Source organism: Mustela lutreola, chromosome 9 (genome assembly GCF_030435805.1).
Source record: "Mustela lutreola isolate mMusLut2 chromosome 9, mMusLut2.pri, whole genome shotgun sequence".
Taxonomy (NCBI): Eukaryota; Metazoa; Chordata; class Mammalia; order Carnivora; family Mustelidae; genus Mustela; species Mustela lutreola.
The window spans coordinates 29,460,967-29,487,790 of record NC_081298.1 but is presented as its reverse complement, the minus strand read 5'-3'; the positions used below and the strand labels follow the sequence as shown (position 1 = coordinate 29,487,790).

Here is a 26,824-nt window from a genome sequence, read left to right as displayed (position 1 = left end):
TGCTCAGAAAAGTTAAGTAGTTTTCCAAATGCAACACTAGTGACATGTGTCCAGTTAATCATGATTGAGGTAAGAAGTGCCATAACAAAAGATTTGATGCAATATTATAAGAATTATAAAGAAGTAATGATAACTCCTAGTTGGATTAGGAAAGAAAGCCAACATGAATTTGAAGGACAGAGATGCCAAAGATGCCAAAATATGAGAAATTGCATTCCATTTGTAGAGAGTCATCAATATGCGCAGTTCTGTGTAGCAGTCAGAGGTTTGAAGCGTAAGCTTCCAGCCTGTGATTGGATAAGAGGCCTTGAGAGAGAACGTTGCTTGTCTTGTTGAAGACATCTGTAGTGTGAATTGCTGAGGACTGCTGTGAGGAAGCATGCAGGATGCTGAGAGGGGCCTTTAAGGGCATATACTCTTAAGTCACAGGCACTGATGGGGACAAGCACTTTCTAAGAATGTATTTGCTATGTGTCAGGCCAGTCAGACTGAGTGCAGTGAAGTCCTTGAGTTCTGTTCTTGGGAGACTCCGGTGTAGAATGCATGTCTCTTACTTGTTCCAGGGCTCTTGATCTTGCTCAGAGCACATGGGGATTTCTCTGTCGAATTCCTCAGAAAGTATGAGGGACTCAGGCAAGACAACTACATCAGCAGTCCAAAGTGGTATTCATCCAGCTCACTTACCCACCAAATTTGGTTCCAGATGGTATTTTCAGAAAGCAAATAGAAGGATGAAAACTTGCTACCACAAAGGAGATTGCAGGAGAGAAATTCCCCTGTGGTGATTTGAACATCAATACCATCTGCACCTAGACCAGCAACAATTCAGAAGTGTGGCTTCAGCAAGCATCTCATTTGTAGGGAAAGAAAACATGGGAGCTCTGTGGTGCTAAACAGACCTGGGTCCTTATGTAAGCTCTCCCACTTCTTAGCTTCGTGTGAGGCCTTGGGCAAAGTGCTTAGACTGCTTAGCTATCATAAACCCACCCACTCTTCGCAGCTTGTAAGTATCTGAGGCATGGAGTAGACATGAGGACAGAACAAGACCGAGCATGAAAACCGCTCGCACAGTACCCCGCCCAGAGGAAGAACTTGGTAAAAGGCATTTATTCTCATTCATATTAGCTGTCTTTCCTGAGAAGGGTACTATGATGCTTCAGGAGTTTAAAAGCACTGGAGAGTGTGAGTTTTTCTCTGAAAAGTTTTTCTTAGTTAATTAACTCACACTTTGAATCAGTCACTCTCACCTGCTTCATCTGTGATCCAATTAGTTTCCTGCTATCCTTTCACCATTAGAGCTCAGAGTAAGGTTGAAGGGGAACTGGGAATCTAGCATGCACATAAAGAGAGGCATGGTAACTTTAGTACCGAAGACCCTTGGCAGAGTTAAGGGAATATAATATTTCTCATTTTCCCTTGAAACTTCCCCTTTATGGTCGGGACAGTGTCTCTTTTAAAAAAACAAAAAAAAAACTTTCTTTTCTGTTTCCTATAGAGTTTAGGCCTGTATCCCATCTTCAACATTACATCAAGAGTTGGCCACATAAGGCTACTTCTGTGAGGTCCTGGCTAAGAGAGCTGTGGTTCAAATCTATGAAAAATGATTTTTTTAATAAAGATTTTATTTATTCATTAGAGAGAGAGAGAACACAGCAGGGGGAGAGGCAGGGAGAGAAGGAGAAGCAGACTCCTCGCTGAGCTAGGAGCCCAATTCTAGGATCAATTCTAGGATCCTGGGATTATGACCTGAGCCAAAGGCAGACGCTTAACCATCTGAGATACCAGGCACCCCGAAAACCAATTCTTTTTTTTTTTTTTTTAATTTTTTTTGGTATTTATTTATTTGCCAGAGAGAGAGAGAGAGAGCAAGTGAGCACAGGCAGGCAGAGTGGCAGCGGAGGCAGAGGGAAAAGGAGGCTCCCTGCCGAGCAAGGAGCCCAGTCTGGGACTCGATCTCAGGATGCTGGGATCATGACCTGAGCAGAAGGCAGCCACTTAACCAACTGAGCCACCCAGGTGTCTCCGAAAACCAATTCTTGATGCTTAGTACTGCCTACCACTTGCCCCTTTGAATAAGTCAGCTTGGATACATTTTTGTGGAAAATAATAAATAACAATTCTGACATTAATGGTTTTTAAATATTTCTTTCTTTTTTTTCCCCTCTAGATTTCTCTTTCCTAAATGTCTTGACCAGTGTTCACAAGGTAAGCAGTATGTTTTACTTCCTACTTCTGCATGCCTTTCAAATTCTGTTTAGATGCAACAGACTTTTCTTCACACTCCTTCCTCCCATTCAAAAGTCTGAAACAAACAAAATTCATCCAGGGAAATCTTTGACGTCTCTTTCTTTCTTTCTTTCTTTCTTTTTAAGATTTTATTTATTTATTTGACAGAAAGAGAATGAGGGGAAACACAACTAGGGGGAAAGGGAGAGGGAACACAGAGGGGAGAGGGAGAAGCAGACTCCCCATGGATCAGGGAGCCTGATGTGGGGCTTGATCCTGGGATCATGACCTGAGCCACCCAGACACCCTGACATCTTTTTCTTTTATCATATTTGATAGGCAGATTTCTTCCTGAGTTTCTCTCTTAAGATGTTAAGCTGTCATGACAATAGCTTTCCTGAGCGGAGCTTAAGTCCATCTTAATATCAGTGGATTGAAAAGGTACTAGGTATTCCTAGCCTTTGGATCAACAAGATTTTGATGCACTTCTCTCCCATCAGTGCACAGTATAGTCCAGTAGGACCTTCTCCTTTAATACCCTCCTATATGCACTGGAATTTTCCACACCTCCTTGGTAGCATTTAGAAAATTCCACCCATCCAGTAGGTTACATTTGACCTTGCATTGTCCTCCGTTCTGGTAACCCTGGAAGCAGCACTTTTTAGTCATATTAACTATGGTGCCTAGAGACCCAGAATAAATTCTGAATTTCCTGCAGTGATGATAAAATGCTCATTGTTGTCAGAAGACCTGGGGTCTGAGCTTCCTGAGCCAGCCCAGCAAGAAGAAATCAGACAGAAGAAAATAACTTGGTGTCCCCAGCACAGTTTTACCCTGCTGATCCCATTACCAGTCCGCAGGGAGCGGAGACAACTGAGTATACCAGAGCTATTGTCTTGGGAAACAGCTGAGCTGGGTGCTGTGCAGGGCAGGGGCCAGGTAACTGGAGGGAGGAATGTGTGTTGGACTGACACACCAGGGAGTCTCAAGTCTAACTTTTAGAGGCCTTTGTTGCTTTCCAGGCACTGTACCTCAGAAGCAGAGTGGGATAGAGGTGGCTGGGTCCACTCACAGTATCCAGTCCAGGTAGATGAAGATTTTATGGAGGTTGGGTCTGTGAAATGTGGAACATCTAGGATCACTCTCTGGTCCTTGAATATATGTTTGCAAGTCATGGTCAAAGCCAAGGGTGTGGGTTATAGTCACCCCCTGTCCACCACATGATTATTGCCATCCTAATGCACCTTGGCTCCTTGGCACTTTCTACCTCCGTGCTCCTTTGTTTTTTTGCACACAAAGCACAGCTGGTTAGACTCCCCTGGCTGAGAGCCTTGGGAGGTGCTCTCTCTTCATTGTCCATGAACCTGGGCCAGTATTACAGGAGGAAAGCCCATTTAGGCCAAGACAGACTGGATTCTCTCTGGCACTTGGCAAACAGATTTCATTAACACTGCTTCCTTACTTAGTGTTCAAAGGCAACTTGTGTCAGATTCTGTGCATATGTACAGATAAGGATGTGATCAGATGTGGGCAGATGACCTTGGGGCCAGAGATAATGTTTTTCTGAACTCCAAAGGACTTATAGAGTAACAGTATCTTAGTAATTATCTTCCTCTTGCATCTTGGCCCAAAGGACCCTATGAACTGGTCTGACCTGGCTCACCACGGGCATGGGCTATCCAGGGAGGGAGGAAATAAAAGGCAAGTATTTCTTTTATCCTCAGAGATTTGGTGGCTAGCCTGGCAATGGGATCTGCCACCAGTAGACAAACACTTCATGTCCCGAGGGAGCATGTTGCCTCCCTTTGCTCCTGTTCATGGGTCAAGCTCCCTGATTCATTGCTTTTACACAAAGGATTGTTTTACAATGAGAAAAGGACTATATCACAGCCCCAAGATGATGTGTGTTACAGAAATCCAAGGATTAGGAAATAATCTCAAGAGTTTAAACAGCAAACAAGACTCAGTGTAATGCTGATTGGAGAGAAGAACAAAGACTTTTTACTACCATGTCCTGCCTTTAGTATCTATAGGTAGATAAAACAAACTTTGCTTTCTCCTGGGCTTCTGAAAGCCTTTAGCCCAGACTGGGACAGTCAGACTTAAGAGGTTGTTTCCCCAGTCGGGGGAATGGGCAGGCCAGGCTCTCCACTCACTCACATCCCAGACTGGTAGGACTGTGGCCAAATGTGGGTATCCATTCTTTGACACAGAGCATAAGGAAGCTCCTGGTCCAAGCAAGATGAAACCACCCACAGTGGCCTCTTCACCCTGTGCTCCAGATTACTGCTATACCTGCCTCCCAGCTGGCATTTCCTCTTGGCAGGTGGTAGTTTGCATAGCTGGCCTAAGGAATGCTGAGGATAATCCTTTTGCTTGTTTCCCTATAAACCAAAGCCCCTTTTCTGTGTCCAATTCATGACCTAGTATCCCAACCCCCCCAGGGTTTATTTACATGATATTCATGAGGCAGACAGGACTTTGGGCAAGGTGTCCATCAGAGATCCAGAACCCAGCCTTTTCCTGAATAGGCCAGATCTATGCTTGTGACCCTGGCACACAGCACTTAGGTTGTCACTTTTGCACTAGTCTGATTCTCCAGTTTCTTTTGCCCAAGAAGATACTAAACAGAGTCCTAGGGCCTTTATTATAGGTCTTCATTCAGCTTTCGCTGACTCCTCACTGCGAGATCCATCACAGCCGTTCTTGTCTTCTACTCCGGGAAATATCATGGAACTCTTGCAGGATCCAGCTCCCATGTTTGCCACCTCTGGAATGTGCTGAGCCTTCTAGAACTCTGTTTTGCCACATTCTGGGCCTGACCTCCTGACCTTGCCTCACTGTGTTTCCAGAGGCCCCAGTCCGGCCCAAGTGCAGCTATAGGACATGAATTATAATAAGAGAAGCCTGGAAGTGCACAGACTAAGCAGGGACCTAGCAAGGATACTGGTAGTCTGAACTAGACAATGGTAGCAAGGACTGATAATGGATCATGGGTCCAGGAGCTGTTTAGCCCTGACCAGGCCTAGAGGAGAACTTGGGTGCCTCCACAGCCCACATCTGGGGTACTGGGCAGCCTTTCACTGAGTGACAGGAGGAGGTAGAGCTGCACTCACCCCTTGGGTGTCAAGGAAGGCTGTTGAGGAAACTCACCCTTGAATCCTGAGAGGTCTCTCAAGCTCTGTGCAGAGGCCTCAGGTCACCTTACTAGCTGAGCACTAACAGACACCTGAGAATAGGACCTATATCTCAGAACCAAGGAACTGATACATCCCCAAACTGTCCAAAAACATTTAGGAAGGAGGTTCTGTGTTCAGCAGGTGAGTTGCAAGTCCTAGTGTCTGTGGTCCCAGTCACATGGTGTAATCTTCGTATGTATCCTTTCCCCATAGTAACATGTGACCATTAACATGAAGCTCCTAATCCCTGCTCCCTGGTCATGAATTGAATGCATCTAGACAATTTGCGAAGTTAGATTCAGTCTTTTTAGCATTTTTGGAACATTTTTTTCCATTAGTATAAGTGGTGAAAGGAAGGAAGTATCATTTACTTCTGCCTCAGACTAGAGGCAGGAGCCAAGGATTCTGAAAGTTGCCTTCCATCTAGTGATGGCCATTCATCTAAACCATGAACTAGGCAGCCTTTACTGGTGGAGTCACATGACCTAGCTTCCTGCTGATGCCACAGCCACCCTTGTCTGTCTGAGAAATGGCTCAGTCCAGGCCCCTCAATGTCCATGTAGAGGTCTCATTCTTAGGCTGTTGCTCCACTGACAATGAGGTGATGGTAATGGCGGTGGCCATAAGTTGTATTTAATGAGCTCTTACTATCTGTAGGCCCTGTGATAAATATTTAGTGATAACCTGTAGGTTTGTGTTACTGTTCCCATCTAACAGAGGAAGAAATTTGGCTCAGAGAGAAGGATGAGCAATTGCCCCTGATATCATTCATTAGTAATTAGTAGAGCCCCACATTTAAACTCATGGTCTGCCTGGCTCTAAAACCCATGCTTTAGTTTTTACATTATGTTATCCTTTTATATATATGAAGAAGGTAAATAAGACTGTGAGTCCTGTATTTTAAATACCACCTGTGTTATTCTTTGGAGCTTTTATAATTTAGAGAAGGGGAGAGAACAGGATTGCATGAGGGAAGGATTGAGATGGTAAGGTAATAGAGAAGATTTTAATGAAAAAGAAAGCTTTACCAAAATTAAAAAGTTAAAGAGCTTAAGTAAAAAAAAAAAAAAAAAAAAAAAAAAAAAAAAAAAAAAAACAAGGTTCAGAACCATATACACACTTTGACTTGTGGATACACAACTTATCCTTGAAGAAGATCTGAGAATCTGATAATGGCAATTGCCTCCAGGGAGGGAAAGTAGGTGGCTGAGGAGGGAGGGATTTATTTCCCCTATGAATCCTTCTTTGCATTGTTTGTGTTTTGCCCTCAAAAACTAAATACATCTGGGGCGCCTGGGTGGCTCAGTTGGTTAAGCAACTGCCTTCGGCTCATGTCACGGTCCCCGAGTCCCAGGATCAAGTCCCGCATCAGGCTCCCAACTCCATGGGGGGTCTGCTTCTCCCTCTGACCTTCTCGCCTCTCATGCTCTCTCTCACTGTCTCTCTCTCAAATAAATAAATAAAATCTTAAAAAAAAAAGAAAACTAAACACAGCTGATTTTTTTTTTCAAACTAAACACTCAGCTGAATTAAATAGTATTCATACAGAGTCCTCTATACCAAATATTCATTATTCAGGATCCTACAATTACAAGGTTACTTAGGACAGCTGAAGTCTCTCTATGATTCAGAAATAATCTCCTATGGGGTGCCTGGGTGGCTCAGTGGGTTAAAGCCTCTGCCTTCGGCTGAGGTCATGATCCCAGAGTCCTGGGATCGAGCCGCACATCGGGCTCTCTGCTCAGTGGGGAGCCTGCTTCCTCCTCTCTCTGCCTGCTTGTGATCTCTGTCAAATACATAAATTAAAAAAAAAATCTTAGAAAAAAAAAAGAAAGAATCACCTATGAACTGATCATTTATAAAAGCTAGCCTCTACTACTAAAAAGATTTTAATCTTAGATATAGAAATGATAACACCCACAAGAATTCTGTTATAAAATAGAATATAAATGTTGAAAATCTTAAAAACCTATAAATGAGGTTCTATTTAACAAAGAATTGGGAGGCAGCAGGAGATTCTCTACATCTTCCAAAGTGAGACATTAATAAAGTTTAGAGCTGTAAAATCAAGTTATAAAGAGTAAGTTATACTCTTAGTATACAGTTAGTTTTAAAGATATACACGGGAGAGACTAAAATTACTTACTCTTGACCAACAAGAATGTGATGGCGAAGTAGGAAGAACACTTCAAAATATGCCAGTTTCCCCATCTGTCATATAGAAAAGCCAATAGGCATTGTCTAAAAGTGATATTATAAGAAATAGTGATTTAGATCTACCAAACAGCTATAAGGGTCGGGGGTGGCGAGGGGGTGCCTGGATGGCTGAATCAGTTAAGTGACTGATTCTTGATTTTGGCTCAGGTCCTGATTTCAGGGTAATGAGATCCAGCCCGGCTTCAGGCTCTGCACTCAGCCCAGAGTCTCCTTAAGACACACACACTCTCACTCTCTCTCTCTCTCTCTCTCTCTTTCTCTCTCTCTGGGTTACTCATTTGGTTAAGCAGCCAACTGTAGGTTTCAGTTCAGGTCAGGATCTCACTGTCCTGGGATTGAGCCACCCACTGGGCTCTGCACTCAACAAGGAATCTGCTTCAGGATTCTCTCTCCCTCTGCTTCTCCAGCTACTCTCTTTCTCTTGTGCATGCACCCTCTCTCTTCAATGAATAACTAAATCTTTTTAAAAAAAATTCTCCTTCCCTCTGCCCCACCTCCTGTGCTCACTCACTCACACTCTCTAAGATAAATAAATACATCTTTTCTTTAAAAATTAGAAAAAGAACAATTTTTTTAATCTTTTTTTTTTTTTTAAGATTTTATGTATGTATTTGACAGAGAGAGGGAGAGAGAAAGAGCACAAGCCGGAGGAGCAGGAGAGGGAGAAGGAGGCTCCTCACTGAGCAGGCAACCCGATGCAGAGCTTGATCCCAGGACCTTGGGATCATGACCTGAGCTGAAGGCAGACACTTAACCAATTGAGCCACCCAGGCACCCCAAGCACAAGAGATTTTTTAAAAAATAGTTTATATTTAAAAAGATTGAGGGATGCCTGGGTGGCTCAGTTGGTTGGACAACTGCCTTTGGCTCAGGTCATGATCCCGGAGTTCTGGGATCGAGTCCCACATTGGGCTCCCGGCTCCATGGGGAGTCTGCTTCTCCCTCTGACCTTCTCCTCACTCATGCTCTCTCTCACTGTCTCTCTCTCAAATAAATAAAATCTTTAAAAAAAAAAATAAACAGATTGAATCTGTAAAAGAGATCTAGCTGCTGGTATGTTAAAGTGAAATCACGGGGTTACAGTTAACAAAATCCAGACTGACAGAAATTTACAGGGTACAGCTTTTCAGCAAATAAATTACAAAGAAATGAGGAGACACTGCAGATTGAAAGAGAATTATGAGATATATCAAAGAAAAATTGTGTGGATTTTGGTTCCTAGTTTGAAAAATTTGAGAAAACATTCATGAGACAGAGAACATAGACTATATTTCTTATATTGAAGAATCTATTGTTAATTATTCTTTTTTTAAGGATCCATATCTTATGGAGATAGATGCTGACATATTTTTGGATGAAATAATAGGATGTCTGTTATTGACTTCAAAATCACCCAGGGGAAAGGGAAAAAGGCTGGCATATGATATGGAAGAAATGCAGTTAGCCAAGTGTTGTTAATTCTTTAAGGGTGATGGGCACATGGGAGGTTATTGTACTACTTTTAAAATTTTTGCATATGTTTGAAATTTTCACAGTATTAATAAGTGAATAAAAATGGTTGAATAACAAAAATGCAAGTGATCTTATGGTGGAAATGGTGTATACACTCTGATCGTAACGATCTCAAAACAGGAATGAGTATGGAGGAGGTATTGTATTTATTCTGGTGTGGTAGGATGTGAAAACTTCCCTGATTTCCAAATTCTCTGTAGCATAGATTTTCCTTATATATTTTCATGAAAGCTTGGGAGGGATTGTTACCTACGCCACAACCCCTCATTGCCTGCACTACTCTTCCTTACTGTATGACTATGTGAATATCTGTGTTAGCACTTATCTTAGACTTGTAGGTCCGTGTGAGTGACTCCTTGCCTGTGCACTCACTCTTTGAGAATCTAATGGTGAGTGCCTGACATACGGTTAGTGCTTGGTAAGTGTCTGTGGTCTAAACTGGTGACGCTGTCTGGCACAAGTTCCAGAAGAGGTTAAGGACAAGGGATGTGGAAAGGGCCCTTTGATAAAGAAGCTCCAAGGAGAGCTTCCACCTGGAGAGCAGAATTGAGAAAGTAGAGGAGGTTAAGAAGGGAGGCAGCTACAGGCCTGAGGCCATTCACTCCAAGGAGTGGCAGTGACAGACAGGGGGAGGAGGTGTTGGGGGTCAGAGGTATCCTGGTAACATAAGAGGGCTCCTGGAAGGGATGACTAGGGAGGGAGCAAAGGCTCACACTGTGTGGGCTCTCAGCCCCGATCAGGACTCTGAAGGCTGAACGATTCTTGGTTTTATTCCCCAGGCCTGGTGAGTAACATCGTGTTCACCAGTCACACCACGGAGCAGAGGCACCCTCTCCTTGTCCAGCTGCAGAGTCTCATCAGGGCTGCCAATCCTATTGCAGCTTTCATTCTTGCAGAAAATGGGATTGTTACCAGGTAACCTTACCAAGTTTACTTCACCCAGTAGGACCAGCCACTTCCTCAGATGCAGCACTCTGACTGTGGCCCACAGGATCTTTCTCTTGCACATTTATAAAAATGTGCTTTTGATGGTCTGTAAAAATCAGCAAGAGGACCCCATGTGTCAGTATCTTGTATGTTTTGAGATGTTTGTTTTGTTTAAGATTTTTTAAAAGATTTTACTTATTGAGAGAGAGAGAGCACGAGCAGAGGGAGAGAGAGAATCCCAAGCCAACTCCATGCTGACTGTGGAGCCTGACATAGGGCTATCTCATGACCATGAGACCATAACCTGATCTGAAATCAAGAGTTAGAGGCTTAACTGACGGAGCCACCCAGCTGCCCCAAGATTTTATTTTTAAGTATCCTCTGCACCCAAGATGGGGCTCAGACTTAACAACCCTGAGATCAAGAGTTGCATGCTCTACCAACAGAGCTAGCCAGGTGCCTCAAGATATTTTCTGTAGATGCATCACATTTTCATGCATTAAAGGATGAAGTCAAGACTCTATCAATATTCCTGTGTTAAGATGTGAAAGAAATGGCATAGAGAACATAGAGAAATGACTTTTTTACTTCATGGACTTGGGTCCAAATTTTAAACTAGAAAATAGAGAATTGATGACTTTGTGTGTATGGACCTGTATGAAGAGAAAACATCTGGTCATACAGCACATTTATTTGCTCTACAAAGATATACCAAAATGTATATGCTTTTTATATAATTTTCACTTTGAGCAATGTAAATATTTTACATATTCAGAAATTAACAAAGAGGGATAAAACTAAATAAAACAAAAAAGTGAACCATCTCTATATCAAAGTAATAACAACCACACACACAGCAGTTAATTTAAGTAACTTTTAAACATAATCCTCTGTTAGAGCCCTGATTCAAACAACATCATTGTTAGATAAAAAAGATGATCGATAAGAAGTGGGAAAATTGAAGAAAAACCCTGTGAATGGTGGATTTGAATTGTGGGTGTCAGCATAAATTTATTATTTCAAGAAAATGTTTATTTCCTAGCTCTTCCCATGGAAAGGGACCAGAAATACTAATACCACAGTAGAATAAACACTCCCACCTCTAGATCCTGGTTTCTACATACCCGTCCCCAGTACAAGGTATCAGGACTCCTTGGAGAATTGGCTGATTGCAGGTCTAGGGCAGGGAAAGTACAGGTGAGCCTAGTACATTTTATGCTAAAAAAGCAAGGAGGGGGTACTCAAAGATTAGTAGAGATTGGTCAAAAGGATGCCAGAGCCAGCTCAAAAGCTCCCACTAGACAAATTTGGGACAACTTAAGCATAAGAGAAAAACAAATGTAACAACAAATTATATATAACACATGGAATAAAAATGAGTCCATGGTGATACTAAAAAAATGAGGAGGGGCAGGACAGTAAAGCTCTCTTTACACTAATAAATAAGGATTTATTGAACTAGTTATTTTATAACTGTTAGTATAATATAATAATTGATTTAGGCAAGAATCATCAGTGGATACTAAGAGCTAGGTGACAGATTGTTAATGAAAAGGACATTAACTGGTCACAAAGTATCACTCCATGGCCTACTTATTGCTTATGATGAGGGGAAAGTACCTTCACAGTAGAGAGATCTAGTAGACATGACATCGACCAAATGATTAAACTTAGACCAATAAGTGGACAAACTGACATCATGTGCCTCCTTCATATGATACCTGGGGAAGGACACATCACCTGGGTATTAATCTTACCAATAATGTCTAACTGAATCTAATCATAAGGAAACAACCAGACAGATCCACATTGTAGTAGGACACAGGACAGCTGGCATGTACTCTTTAAAAATGTCAACTCTGTAAAAAAAAATTTGGAAGAATTACTCTACATTAAAGGAAAATAAAGATTATAAACTCAGTAAGCAGTGCTTGATTGGATCCTGGGTCCCCTCTCTGGCAAAACAGGGAAAACTTGAAAATGGATTAGATCAGTACTCCTCCAACTCTAATGTGCTATAGATCTCTTAGGGATCTTCTGATTCGGCAGGTGGAGTGGGGCCAGGGATTTTGTGTTTCTGATGAGTTTCTAGATGATACCGGCACTGCTGGTCCACAGTATTAAGTTCCTTGGGTATAATAATAGTATTGTTCTAAAAGAGAATGTCCTTGGGCGCCTGGGTGGCTCAGTGGGTTAAGCCGCTGCCTTCGGCTCAGGTCATGATCTCAGGGTCCTGGGATTGAGGCCCGCATCGGGCTCTCTGCTCAGCAGGGAGCCTGCTTCCCTCTCTCTCTCTCTGCCTGCCTCTCTGTCTACTTGTGATCTCTCTCTGTCAAATAAATAAATAAAATCTTTTAAAAAAAATAAAAATAAAAAATAAAAAAAATAAAAGAGAATGTCCTTGTTCTTAGGAGAGGGAGGCATACTGAAGGATTTAGGTGTGCAGTAACAGAAAAAAGAAATGCATATGTACTTGTGCATCTGTGGGGGTGGGTAGGAAGCAAACTGGGCAGGTTAAGATTGATCATCCTAATTAACCTGGGTTTTTCTGTATGCTTTCAAAGGAATGAAGACATTGAGCTGATTCTCTCAGAAAATAGTTTTTCGAGTCCTCAGATGCTACGGTCACGATATTTAATGTACCCTGGCTGGCAAGTATCATCATTGAAAAGTAGCTAAGATTTCTTTGTAAATGCAATGATGTATTCATTTACAGAAAAAGGAAGAAAGAAAGAAGAGAAGGAAGGGAGGAAGAAAAAAGAAATTTCAGGTGTTCTGCAAGGGTGACAGTGGCAGCTGGATGGCCTGCCATGTCCCAGCAGCTGCTGGTCTTGCTAGGAGCCCAGTGCTCCATACATCTTGGGCTCCAACTTGGGAGCCTTGCTGGATGTTGAGACTTAGGGAGTGGCCCTGTGGGCACCAAGAACATCATGTTCTTTGTTTCTTCTAGCCTCTATTGAGGGTGAGGTGGCTGGCATGGATCCAAGTAGTTACAGCCTTCCCAGATGAGAGTCACTCCTGAGAATACAGTCAGTCCTCTGGGTGGGGGGGGTCCCACCTGAAAGGTAGGTTCCCTGCTGTTGTGGCCCGGGGGATGTTTATTCTCTCCTGGCAGCCTCACAACATGTGAACCTCTCCTCCAAAAGGGAGTGGAGGAGGAAAGACAGTGCCAAGGGCACTGTAGTCGTATTAGTGCCAGCATCACTTGAGCACCCACTTTGTGCTTCACATTGTTCTAAGCTCTCCAGGACAGTAGCCACCAGCCGTATTTGGCTATTTAATAAAATGTAAATTAATAAAAATTAAGTAAAATTGGTCTCTCAGTCATACAAGCTACACTCCAAGTGCTCATTAGTTACCTGTGGCCAGCAGCTACCACATTGGACAGTGCAGATCCAGAACATTTCCATCATTACAGAAAGTTCTATTGGACAGTGCTACCCGAAGAGCTCTACCTGTTTTGTGTTACCTCATTAATCCTCAACCCAAGCCTGCAAGGTAGACTCCATTATTTCCCTCCTTTTTAAGGATAATGTAAGTGAGGCAGCAAGGAATTAAATGTTGTTTCAAATTCATATGGCTAATAAGTGAAAGAGCTGCATATCTAACCCAGCTCATGTGGCTCCAGAGCCCGTATGCTCAGCTGCCGTGCTGCGCATGTTCCTGTATAGAATGGATAACTGTTTCAGAGGTTCAAGGGAAGACAGAAGTATTCTCCTGTTGATTTGGATTATCTTTGTTTTCCTTACTCATTCATTTCCCCAGACACCTTTCTATGTCCTCCACACCACTCCTTATGTCACCAGTATTTTATACCAGCAAAGAACTGATTTGTACTATGCTGGTAAAACAAACAAGTCCAATATGTGAAACTGAAGATTTTTAGGCATATTCTAGAAGTAACCTCTGAGTTAGATCATACTTGCTTAAACCATAGGTGAGTGGATCATCCCTTATGCCTGAACGAGAAAGTTATATCTTAGCTAAAAAGAAACGGTAGAGCTTCTGGGTTAAACCTTCCTCTTCCGTGACTGGGGCTACTGACCCTTCTCCTGCCACACCTCTGGGCCTGGTGCGGAGATTCCTGCTGTCTCCACCTAGTGCCTAGGGAAGCACCCATTCTGTAGTCCATGGTGACTCATTCTGGTCACTGTGCACATGAACTTAGCTCAGGGCACAGATCCTGGAGGCAGAATGATCCTAGAGAGAGCCACGTATAAAGTGTTCATTAGAAGACTCTGTGAATCTAAAGTCTGAAGCCTTCTCTTTACCAGGAAGATCAGCTCTTGTAGAGAATCGGAGTTGGAGGGGCCTTACAATCACCCTTTGGCTCCTCTCCCTTCTGAGTTCCTTCCTAGGAATCAGATATTTTCATCTTTTAACAAGATGGCAGCCATCAGACTCCTACTCATCCCTATATATTTTCCCCCCTTCCTCACTGAGTCAGGGCCCACTCAGAGTGAATAGGGTTTAGCTCTAGATGTGCTTGCTCTGTGCTCTGCATATTCTCAACCATTCCCCTCCCACAACCCTCTCTGTGCTCCTCTACCCCACCGCACCCCCTTTTCCTCTGGTAGAAGGCTTGTTTCTAGTCTAGTGGGAAACCTTCACTCTTTTCTTGGCCCCTCCCAATTTCCCTAAGGATTCAGGCTCTAAACAAAGAAGCCAGAGAGGCCAGTGGTCTTCCATATCTTGGGAGAGGGCAGGAAGAATTTATCAGTACTGCAAAAATGTTATACCAGCACCTTACTTTAAAGAAAGCATAATGAGGGGCACCTGGGTGGCTCAGTGGGTTAAGCCGCTGCCTTCGGCTCAGGTCATGATCTCAGGGTCCTGGGATCGAGTCCCGCATCGGGCTCTCTGCTCAGCGGGGAGCCTGCTTCCTCCTCTCTCTCTCTCTCTCTCTCTCTGCCTGCCTCTCTGCCTACTTGTGATCTCTGTCTGTCAAATAAAATTAATAAAATCTTTAAAAAAAAAATAAAAATAAAGAAAGCATAATGAGTAAGATACTTTCAACAATACATGTGATATAAAATTCAAATCTGTAGAGCTATTTTAAAGCAAAGGAAATTAATAAAATATAATAGACTGGAAGAAAATGTGTGCATCATATGTGGCAAAGGGTTAATATAATATTTGAGAAGCTTTACGCAGTCCATATAGATGTGGACAGTTCACTTTTTTTGAAGATTTTATTTATTTATTTTAGAGTATATGACAGTTAGGGGGACAGAGAGAGGGAGAGGGAATCTAAGGCAGACTCCATGCTGAGCATGGAGCCTGGGCAGGGCTTGATCCCATGACCCTGAGATCATGACCTGAGCTGAAATCATGAGTTGGACACTTAACTGACAGAGGCACCCAGGCGCCCGGCATAATTCACTTAAAAGCAAGTATAAATGGCAGCCATGGTAACAGAATTCCACTTTAATAATATTCAGAAATGTAAAATGATGCCTCACTGTTGTTTGGCTTGGCATCTATTACACTTAACCAAAAATATCTGTAAGAATCATTGTTGGGGGAAATTGTTGTGAAACTGAAACACTCTTCTGCTGCTGGGAGTGGTGTAAACTATTACCCCTGAGATGGTTATATCCTTTCCTGGATTGATTCTGTCATGGGGTTTCATCTCAAGGAAATAATTCAAGAGAAGGAATGACAATTCCATAATTTTGGCAGCTGGGTGATGGGGGTTCATTGCACTGTCTATCTTCACATGTGTTTGAAATTTTCCATAATAAAAACTTTAATTTTTTAGATACTCTGAATATGGCATGTGTTTTTTAAAAAAAAATTTTTTTAAAGCAATCTCTACACCTAGCGTGGGGCTTGAGCTCACAACCCCAAGATCAAGAGTCACATGTTCCACCAATTGAGCCAGCCCCGCGCCCCTGAACATGGGATCTTCTTCTTCTTTCTTTTTTTTAAATTTTTTCCCCACCTAAGTCACAGACCACTTTCTTTCTTTCTTTTTAAAGATCTTACCTATTTATTTGACAGACAGAGATCACAAGTAGGCAGAGAGGGAGGCAGAGAGAGAGGAGGAAGCAGGCTCCCTGCTGAGAAGAGAGCCCAATGCAGGACTTGATCCCAGGACCCTGGGATCATGACCTGAGCCAAAGGCAGAGGCTTAACCCACTGAGCCCCCCAGGCACCCCAACATGGAATCTTCTTAATGAGCCTGTGCTTGGCATTAGATTCCCTCTCCCTCTCTCTGTCCCCCTAATTGTCATATACTCTAAAATAAATATGCCTGTGCTTGGCATTAGATTCCCTCTCCCTCTCTCTGTCCCCCTAACTGTCATATACTCTAAAATAAATAAATAAAATCTTCAAAAAAAGTGAACTGTCCACATCTATATGGACTGCGTAAAGCTTCTCAAATATTATATTAACCCTTTGCCACATATGATGCACACATTTTCTTCCAGTCTATTATATTTTATTAATTTCCTTTGCTTTAAAATAGCTCTACAGATTTGAATTTTATATCACATGTATTGTTGAAAGTATCTTACTCATTATGCTTTCTTTATTTTTATTTTTTTTTAAAGATTTTATTAATTTTATTTGACAGACAGAGATCACAAGTAGGCAGAGAGGCAGGCAGAGAGAGAGAGAGAGAGAGAGGAGGAAGCAGGCTCCCCGCTGAGCAGTTCAAAACTGAAAAAATAGAGAAGAGATGCTCCAGCTCTTTAGTTCCTTTTGGAAAGTGTGCACATCCAAATGTATGGTCTATTAAGCTGACCTCAAAAGTGGGATATAGTTGAGGCTCTGAGGAAGAGCTCCGGGGGTGTCAGGAGGAACCCCCAATCTCAGGTGGCACACTGGTAGGCTTCAAACATAGATGGGGTCTGGTTTCACGGAACTGCTAGTCTACAGACCTCCCTGCTCTAATGGGGCAACCATGCTTCTCAGTCAAGGTGAAAGAGACATACACATATTTAAAATAAACGTTGTGTATGCAAAATGTCACATAAGTAAGAACTCAAATATTATAGGATGAATGATATGTAGTTCATCCCTGAGTGGTATATAATAACATTCCAAGCCCCAATTACTTGTACTTACAACTTCTTAAACTTTTTAAGGTATGAAGGTAAATTTGATTCTGGATCAGTCTTTCCACTAATGGTTCAGATCTGCGTATGGTTTGGTCGTCCCTTGGAGAAGACTCGCTTTGTCGCCAAATGTAAAGGTAAACCTTGGTTGGGACCCTGATAAAAGAGTATGTCAGAGTTGTCCCTGTTTCCCGGCACCATTTTAGTTCATGTGTGCTGTTTTTTCTTCTTGCTCTTGGGGTCTGAAAACAGGCAGAGGGATTTGAGGTTCCAGGAGTGCCCTACCCCTGGAAACAGTGGCAGAACCACTGGGAGGGTCTGGTGGAGGAATAGCATATAATCCCTGGTCCATGGAGTAGGGATCCTTCCCATTCCCTAACCCTCCTAGCTGTATGCCCCAAACTTGGCCTCTGCCCCCAGGTTGGTGACAGCTTTGTCCTCTTCTTCCACCAGCAATTCAATCTTCCATCAAGCCAAGTCCCTTCTCTGGAAACATCTACCACATCCTGGGCAAAGTGAAGTTTTCAGGTAACTGGGGAGTTGGATTTAAGAGTCCTGCACTATAGGGACGCCTGGGTGGCTCAGTTGGTTGGACGACTGCTGCCTCCGGCTCAGGTCATGATCCCGGAGTTCCGGGATCAAGTCCCACATAGGGCTCCCAGCTCCACAGGGAGTCTGCTTCTCCATCTGACCTTCTCCTCGCTCATGCTCTCTCTCACTGTCTCTCTCTCAAATAAATAAATAAAATCTTTAAAAAAAAAAAAAAAGAGTCCTGCACTATAGAATGCTCAGATTCTCATGATGTGGATTCATAGCTTCTACTGGTGCTCTGCAGACCACAGATACCTCTCAGGCTCTCTCAAAAACCCTCCCATCTGGGCTTAACACCAGTGGCTCTTCTAGTCCCCCCACCTTTCTGCAGGTCCTGCTCCACAGTGCAGGATGTGTCCTATCTTACCCCTGGATGGCCTGCCCAGGGCCTCTCTGCACAGCTCCTTGACTTCTTATTCCAGAGACTCTCAATCTACCCCTTTCAAGCCATCCATGGCCTCCTAGACCTGTCACCAGGAGCTCCCCCAGTGATGAGCTCTCCAGCTCCAGATCCATTTCTGCCAAAGTCTTCAAGCCTTCCACTTGCCTTCTCCCTATTTATCAGCCTTAGACCTCTGGAACCCTCATGACTTGAAGTCTGTTCATCCCAGGCTGGAGGTCAAGGAAGGCCTCAAAACAAGGAATTAGTCAACTCAACATTGAGGAAGGGGAGAATATTCAAGGGAAAAGGCACTGCATGTGCTTTGGAACCAAAGCAATCAAGGCATATTGCAGGAAGCAGAAAGGGTTCACTGTGGCTGAGGCCCAGTGGGAATATGTCTGTTAAGGCATTTTAGCTTTTTTAACAGAAAACACCAACTCAACTAGCTGGTGTTAGCTACATCATAAGAAGTCAGGAGGTCAGGCAACATAGCAGTGCCACCGAGGACACAGGTAATGTGTGTTCTTCCATTTTTGGTATGTCAGCTTGTCTTCGGGTTCCCAGCCCTCATTGCCAGGTAGTGCTACAAATCTGGTGTCACCTCCAAACACAACATCCAGCTGATAGAGAGGCTTTTCTTGGGGGTGGCTTTATCAATACAGACGCCTTTTACTGAGGCACCCCTTGCCTCTTCCTCAGCAGACTTCTCTCATTGCCCAGGATTGAGCTGCCATGCTTTCTGGGGAACTGATACTAGAGAAAGAGCAGGTGGTGGACAGGCAACCATCAGTGTCTGCCACAGGGAGCCACTGAGAGTTGTAAGCATGGGACCATGTCACCTGTGTAAAGATCTCTCAAGGTCCTTAACCCATGTCTTTGGTTTTACTTATGTTACTGAATCTGAAACTTTGGCCCCTTACTCCAGCCATCTTCCCTCAGGCTCCAACAGACATCCTCCTCCTTGCTTCAAAGGTCGTCACGCCATCCCCTTCCCTCTCACTTTGTTTTCGTTTTTATTTAGACCTCTCAGTTAACCTTACTCAGTTAACCTCTCTTTGTTTTGGATCCCTTTCCCATCCTGCTTTTTAGGGGGACCTAAAAAACAACAACAACAAAAAAAAACAGTCCTAGCTTTCCTGTTCCTATTATGTGACCCTCCTGTACCACTTGTATGTTGACACTCCCTTTACCCTTGGCCTCTCAGGATTCTGCTGAGACCGAAGGGGCTCTCCTCTTATAGTCCCCTTCTGGGTTAGTGATGTCCACCTGATTACCAAATCAGCCAAGCCAGAAACTTACATTGCTCCTCCCTCTCTTAGTTCATCCTTTTTAACTTGCCATGAATCATGGCAGTTTTCCCTCCTGCATATGTCACAGGAATCTGTCCCCAGCTATCTGCACGTTACAGGCTTAGTGTAGCGGGGACTCAGGGACTACGTGTGTTCTCCCTGCAGACTCTGAGAGGGCCATGGAGGTCTGCCACAACACTCTGGCCAATTCCTTGAGCATTGTCCCGGTTTTGGAGGGACCCTCACCACCACCTGATTCCCGAAGCACACCTCAAGACAGCAACGGGCAGCAGGAGTGTTACCTCGTGTTCATCGGCTGCTCCCTGAAGGAAGAAAGCGTCAAGGACTGGCTGCGGCAGTCAGCTAAGCAGGTGGTTTTCAAAGCCCAGACACCTCTGGCACAGATATGACCAGCAAAGCTCAGAGCTGCTCCTGGCCTGCGGGTAGAGACCCCTCCAGGAGCCCTCTCCTGGTCTACGCTTCACAGGCTCAGCTGGCACTTTCAGGGATGCTCTGCAAGTAGGAGGAACCTCTTCAAGGGAGGAACCTTGAGGGTAACCTCGAGGCTGACCTGGGCTTACAGCCATTTCTAATTCTTTCGCCAAGGCAAATTGCAGTTACTAGGTGGCTTGACTGGGACCTGGTTGAAACCTAGTGGTTCCACATGGATCCTGGGTCAGCCTGGCAGTCTAAACTCAAAATGTCTTTTCTTAGCTGAACCTAATTCAGGGGCTGTCCTGTGTTCTGAACCCAGGATCCTTCTGTACTTGGGTTCTCTCTCTAGAAAAGAGAAACAACAAAGATATGCTTACAGCTATTTGTAAACCAAGACTTTAAGCACTGATAACAGTGAGCCCGGGCGCTGGAAACAGGCGCAAGGGAAGATGATGCTGGCCAATAGAGGCATATAAGCATCTTTAGCCCAATACTGCAAAGAAAAGTAAAAGCCAGACTGGAGTAAAATCCTCTCATATGACACAAGCTGTGGGTGCTAGGCCTCTTAGCACAGCCTCACGGGTTTAGCTTGACTTAGAACTCTGGAAACAGAATTGGCTGGGCCCTGGGTCCTTAGTTGGAACCTGTCTTTTATACTGAGGGATGGCTGTGTGTAGGCTCTATCTTTCCCAGATAAACTGGATAAACCCCTAAATGCTTGACTAGGGGACCTCATGTTGTCCCTTTGTCTGCATACGTGGCCCTGGTGGGGCTTAGAGTCGAGGCTCTGCAGATACAGGAACATGCTATTGCAGAAGTGCTGGTGTTCCCTCTGCTGCTTGTTTCCCCTGGCACACAGGGTAAAGTGGTGGTCAGTGGTCTCCCTGAGGGGCAGACAGGATGTGTGTTCAGACCACGATGCTGCCTGTGCTTGCTTTCCCTGCTGCTGGGATCTTAGTCATGTCACCCCCAGAACCCTGAGCCCTCCCCGCCCAGGTACTCCCTCAGCTCTGTCGGGATCTGACCCCTCCCTTCCTCCATCTCTGCACAGAAGCCTCAGAGGAAAGCCCTGAAGACCAGGGGAATGCTGACCCAGCAGGAGATCAGGAACATCCACGTGAGTCCCCTAAGAGCCCCAGGGCTATCCTGGGCTGGCACAGCTCCATCCTTTAGAAGTCCCCAAGTGAGGGGGCTATTTGTAGACCAGGCTGGGGATCTTCCGTCTCTTAAGCCACAAAGGGAAGCTGGGTAAGGAGGAACCTCAGACCATCCAGCCTTGTAGCCTAAGAGAGGAGGAGGGTAGAATGACCTCTGGTATGACCTGAGCATGAGATAGAGGAGAAGCAGTGCCTGTAGGAGGAAGGGGTGACGTGGAGCCTTGTTTTGACACACTGTTGAAGCAGCCACAGAAGTCCTTTCTCCTCCCACCCTTCCTTGCTAGATAAACCACAGATAGAGCAACAGAGCCCAGGAAAAACTGTCTAGATCCAGAAACTGCTGATAAGCAGGTGGTAGACTCCTAGGACCAGCACGAGAGGCTCTCTGCTGAGCCTCTCAGCCTTCAGGCTGACTATTAGCCTCTTCCCTAGTCCCAGCCCCCACTGGCACCTTTTCCTGAGGGCCTTGGGGGCAAAGGCTACAAGGGACACAGAGTCCAGACCCCAGCACAGACTGTACCACTTCTCCCAGTAATGAGCAGGTAGGAGAGACTCTGGGACCCAGGAGCCCCTGCTTTGGACTTGAGGAGGTCCCTTCATATCCAGCTCCTGTCCTGGGCAACCCTCGGTGCTCCTGGGGAGGAGACTGTGGGTACCTCAGAAGGCAGTCATGGTAGTATGTGTTCCCTCAGGAGCAGACCTTGAACATGGATTTGAGTGCAGATCACTTATTTTGGAAGTGATTCTAGGAGACACTAACAGAGAACTGAGAGAGTAAGGGAGAGAAAGAAGGGAGACGGCTAACAAAGGGTGTGTTATCAAACCAGTACCACTGAAGAGGTGTGGAGCTTAATCCCAGAGAAGCTCCGAGAGTTCCTCCCTGAGATGAGAGCTCGAGAACCTCCATCAGTCACTACTTGAGAACTGCTGCGGGGAGAATATTCCCTTGTGTATCTAGCCTTCTATGGGGCAGTGTGTGCTGTCTTGCTAAGGCATAGGCTTGTCTGTTTTTCATGAATGAGTAAATGATAGGAAGTGGTCAGATAATTTTAACAGGAATTTTCTTGCAGGTGAAGCGCCATCTGGACCCCCTGCCCGCAGGCTACTTTTACAATGGCACCCAGTTTGTCAACTTCTTTGGTGACAAGACTGATTTTCATCCACGTATCCTTAGAATCTGTGGTGGCCAGGTTGGGTGTGTGTGCAAGCCTGAACGTAAAGAGGGTGTCTGCTAGAGCCATTGCAGCCCACCCCCTAGAGCATACTGGGTTCTAAGAGCGCACAGCAAGCCACAGAGGCAGACTTTTCATTTGGGCCGTTGAACGTCATTAAGGTTAATTTTGCCTTCATTCAGTGATCACTGAAGCACCTGTGGGTTGTAGTTTCTTTTTCTTTATTTTTTTTTTTTAAGATTTTATTTATTTGAGAGAGAGCATGAGAGCGGGGTGAGGGACAAAGGGAGAAGCAGACTCCCTGCTGAGCAGGGAGCACCATGTAGGGACCTATCCCAGGACCCTTAGACCATGACCCAAACCGAAGGCAACTGCTTAATCGACTGGGCCACCCAGGCGCCCCTGTGCATTGTAGTTTCAGTGTAGCTGCCATAACATCCTACGTTCTCTGGTCATCGAGATCATAATCTACAAGTTGGAGAGACTATACGTGATTGCAGTAGTTAATCTGGGGGAAGGTGGACAGAAGTCTATGCTCTTGAAAGCTGGAGGGCTCAGCTCTAGGACCTCATGAAGGAACCTGTGCCAACCCTGGCCTCTTCTCTGTAGTTGGGGTGCGGCCAGTATATAGGAAAGAGCCCGGCAGGTTGGCTTTGTGTGGGCTGGGCATTCAGTCCTTCGGTGTCCCCCACCTCAGCTGCCCACAGATCCCTCTGGGCCTGGGCAGGCTCCCTTGTCCCCCCAGCTCAGGGCTCTCTTCCTTAATGAGATGCCAGTCATGGACCAGTTCATGAATGACTACGTGGAAGAAGCCAACCGGGAAATTGAGAAGTATAACCAAGAGCTGGACCAGCAGGAGTATCACGATCTCTTTGAACAGAAGCCCTAGGGGAAGGCTGGGCCATATGTCCTGGAAAACGTCCACCCTGGAGGGGGACGTTTAGATATGGGATAACCGAACCTCAGCTCTCCCAGGCCCCTCCCTAAAGGGGCTGTCTTTGTTCTTCTTGGCCTTTATGTACTGGTTTGAGTGCATGTTGTCTTTATTCTCTATACAGCGCTGAAGAGCATCACCTGCACCACTGATGGGGATGGGGGTGGGGGGTCCTCATGAACAATGAGCAAATAGGGACTGCCCTGTTTGTGCGGCTGGCAGCCCGGAGCCTCTGGTCTCTGGTCTCCGGCCCGGAGCCTCTGGGTCTCTGGTAACAGTATCTCCTTTGGGCTGCTGAGGCACTGTGATGATGGGGAGAAGCATTTGTTACACAGGGGAGCTGTTGGGATGCAGAAGGAACCCTGGCTGCCTCAACAGTGGCCATGCCCCGGGGACCAAGCCACCACAGGCACTGGCCTCAGACATTGCCCCAGGAGAGCCCTGTCCCCAGTGGACAGTGCCTGTCTTCCTGCTTAGTCCCCTTGCATTGAAGGAGCAGGCCCTGCTGGCCTTGGGCCCAGTCCTGGGGGGGAGCAACCCAAGCCCTGCTCCAGCCCCACCCACAGGGCCAGCAGCTTGGGCTAAGATGAGGGGATGTCCGTTATAGGCTAAACTGAAGGGAAAGGCATGTTGCTTTCCAGAAGCATGTGGCTTTTGAATTGATACAAGCGGTCTCCTTGGAGGTTGATTTTGAGCTCCCCTTGTCGCCTCACTGTGGTTTGCCTCATTCTGGGGCAAAAGCAAACCTGCTGCTTCAGCCTCCCTGTGATGCCTTCCCTTGCTTTTGAGGGGAACACCTGCAACTGTTTAGTCTTGGGCCCAGGGCTGTCATCACTTGTGGGGCATCCCGGAATGGGGCTCACTCTCCAGCACCCAGCCCTCCCTTGAGCCTTGCCAGGGAAGCCTTGGTTTGCAGCCACAAACTTCAGGAAACTTATGTCCCCAAGCATTGTTGCTGGCCCTGGACTTGTTTGGCTCCTGTCAACTGGGAATTTCAAAGAATTCCAATATCCAATTTAAAATTCCTTTCAGGGTCTTTGTTTTCAGCTGGACTGTAAACCAGAGGAGAATTACAAATGCATCCCGTACCTGACTTCCAGAATTCGAATTATGGGGGAGGGGGAGGTCACAGGCACTGATATTTGGATGATGTCTGTTAGGACTTCAGCGCCTCAGCTGCCTAGACTGTAAACGCTTTCTGAATTTCACTTTTTTTTTTTTTTTTTTTGCATGCCTTAGGAAGAAGCACATAGACAAAACCAGCAAAGTTTCCAGTAATGTAGAGGGGTTTTTGAGAACAGCCCCTGGCACAGAGGAGAGACTGAGAAAGGATGGAGCACATGTGGTGTGTGTGCCTGATCACTCAGAGGCCTCCATGCAAGTAGCAAAGCAGGTGTTAAGAGCTTGTCAGTAAAATGTACTTATATTAGAAAAAAATAATCTGCATTTGAAGCCAAATGAACAAAACTCCAAATACCACTAAATAAGAAATCTTGCATGAAGAAAGCCTTCTGAAAAGGCCCATGTGCTCCAGTCCCAGCTCCCAAAGCTGGTGATGACAAGGGCCCAGGTGTGGAGCCCATGTTTGGGAGCACCTCACTTCTGTTTGGCCAGAGGCTGGGGTCCACAATGGGCCTGCCTCTGCTTCAGAATCAATAACATAGATCTTAAGTGCAATTGATGAAATAAGCAATGAGTTACTGTAGCTTCTTTTAGCTCTACTGAGCTCTTTTTAAAAACTCAAACTTGAGCAGCCTTAGAAAAGGGAGAAGTGGGGTGGGTGGGTGGGTGGGGGGAACCATAGGCCATTTACTCCAGGTGGGTTGCTGTGAACTTTTAAATGAAAGCTCTAGATTGAGAAGCTTGAGCCATTTCCTGGCTGCTGCACAAATGAGTTTTTAAAGAGGGTTCAGAGCCCGTGTATAAAAGCGGGTCTTCCCACTGCGTGGGGCTGTACTACGTGGTGGTCTTGGTTTCTGACCGTGGTCCACAGAAATGCTCTCTCACCAACTTGCCCCACTGTCCCAATTCCTCTACTGTTAGAGGGAAAACTGTGATTACCTCAACTTGAATATGAAACTGTGATTGAAAAAAGTCAAAACGTTAAGAAGTTCCAAAGCCAAAAAGGCAGAACTGGCTGAGGCCTCCATTGACGCTCCTCAGCCTGCTCGGGGGTGTGAAGGGGCACATTGGCGAAAGGGCATTCCTTGGGGCGCACTTGCTGTGCCCCCGGTAAAGAGGCACACTAGCTGTATGAGCTCTTTGAGGACTGAGGCAGGGAGGACACTCCTCCCCCCGCACTGCCCCTTCTGGAACCTGCCAGGCGCCTCTGGGTTCTGACTGTGAAGTTTAATATCCACTGGATTCCTCTGGGAGCTCCAGGTGGAGAGACAGGGTCTTAGGTTGTCTTCAGAGGAAGGGCCATGACACTGTGTTGCAGATTTTGACCTTCAGAGTGGATACCAGGGACCCAGCAGAGATATCAGGTGTAGTAGGTTCCTTAGGGACAGGCAGAAGTCCTCCAGGGGCTTACGTGCTTTTTGCCAACTTTCCTGTTAGCAGCTTCAGTTTTATATCACCCAGAGTGAGTGTGATAATGTTGAAGTCGCTGAAGTTATGGGTTATTTTACGTTTTGATGTGGGATTTTCTTTTTTTTTTTAATTGGGAGGAGGAGGCAGAAATTGGAGAAAAGGGATCACCCTAGGAGGGGGCTGCTGGCACGGAGTCCAGTTAGTCCCATCCGAGCCCTGGGGGCTCTCTGACCTGAGGCCAGGACACTGGGCCCTGTGGGTCGCAAGAAGTTCCCTCCTAAATTCTATTAGGATTTTGGAGAATTTTTGCACAGTAATAAGCTCTGGGTTGCTCTTTGGGCTTCTCAAAAGGGAAAAGTTAACTCAAAGACTGTAAACTATTAAGTATTGCAGCGTGTTGCTGACATAGTTGGATAGTTGTACCTCAAAAAGTAGGTGAGAAAAGGCTTCCTTGTCCCAGGTTGTCAAATACTAATGACAGAAGAGCTCACTTACGTGCCAAAATTCACTTTTATACTAGTTTTTCAGTGCTTTAATATTTGTAACTTAAATTTTAAAACTCATATTTACAAACACTACTGTAACTTCAGTGAAACTGAATTGTGTGATTGAAGCTTTTTGCTTATTATAGTATTTATTACACTACTTAATTCAGTAAATATATAAAAGTAGCCTTCAATTTATTTTTATATTATTTTACATGTTTTTACCTGCAGTCGTGTATGTGAATTTACCTTGGTAACTGAGATGTTATGCTAAGGACCAATAAACTCTCACTGAACAAGCAAGACCTGGGGCAGTTACATGTTCTTGTGGACTCAGCTGTGTGGGGGAGGGCAGAATATGTATGTGGCTTGGGAAGGCCCACCCCCAGGGCCTTGGGCCCTTCCTTCAGCCTCAGCCTCCTGTTGGTAGTGCTTTGCTGGGCAGCTGGGAAGAGACCCTTGGGGCGTGCACATTCCCCTCCCCAGACCCCAGAAGGCCCACAGAGTATAAGGTTCATGAGACCACCCAGTGTGCGGATAGGTGCTCTCGGGACTCCCAGAACCTGAAGAGGGGTTTGAGGAAGCCTGCTTGTGGCCACTGGGGTCCCAGAGAAAAGCCATCCGGGACCCCAGAGAAAAGCCAGCCTGCCCCCCATGGGGCCCTGGGAGAAGCTGCATCCATTGCTGCCCTTGTGCTCATCCTGGATGGCGGGGCACTGGTC

The 26,824-nt window shown here is 45.3% G+C and overlaps 1 protein-coding gene across 2 annotated transcripts in view; it reads left to right on the top strand.

Annotated features, from left to right (window-relative positions):
* DNAAF9 (dynein axonemal assembly factor 9) overlaps nt 1–26,405 on the top strand; it is a 132,488-nt gene extending 106,083 nt beyond the window's left edge. For both annotated transcript variants that reach the window (XM_059133811.1, XM_059133810.1), the window contains exons 29-37: nt 2,168–2,205; nt 9,914–10,049; nt 12,626–12,712; nt 17,156–17,262; nt 17,579–17,653; nt 19,553–19,758; nt 20,874–20,939; nt 22,050–22,143; nt 22,928–26,405. In XM_059133811.1, the coding sequence (XP_058989794.1) occupies nt 2,168–2,205; nt 9,914–10,049; nt 12,626–12,712; nt 17,156–17,262; nt 17,579–17,653; nt 19,553–19,758; nt 20,874–20,939; nt 22,050–22,143; nt 22,928–23,040 (922 nt within the window). In that variant the 3' untranslated portion in view covers nt 23,041–26,405. The remainder of the gene's footprint in view (nt 1–2,167; nt 2,206–9,913; nt 10,050–12,625; nt 12,713–17,155; nt 17,263–17,578; nt 17,654–19,552; nt 19,759–20,873; nt 20,940–22,049; nt 22,144–22,927) is intronic.
* Nucleotides 26,406–26,824: the final 419 nt, after the last annotated feature.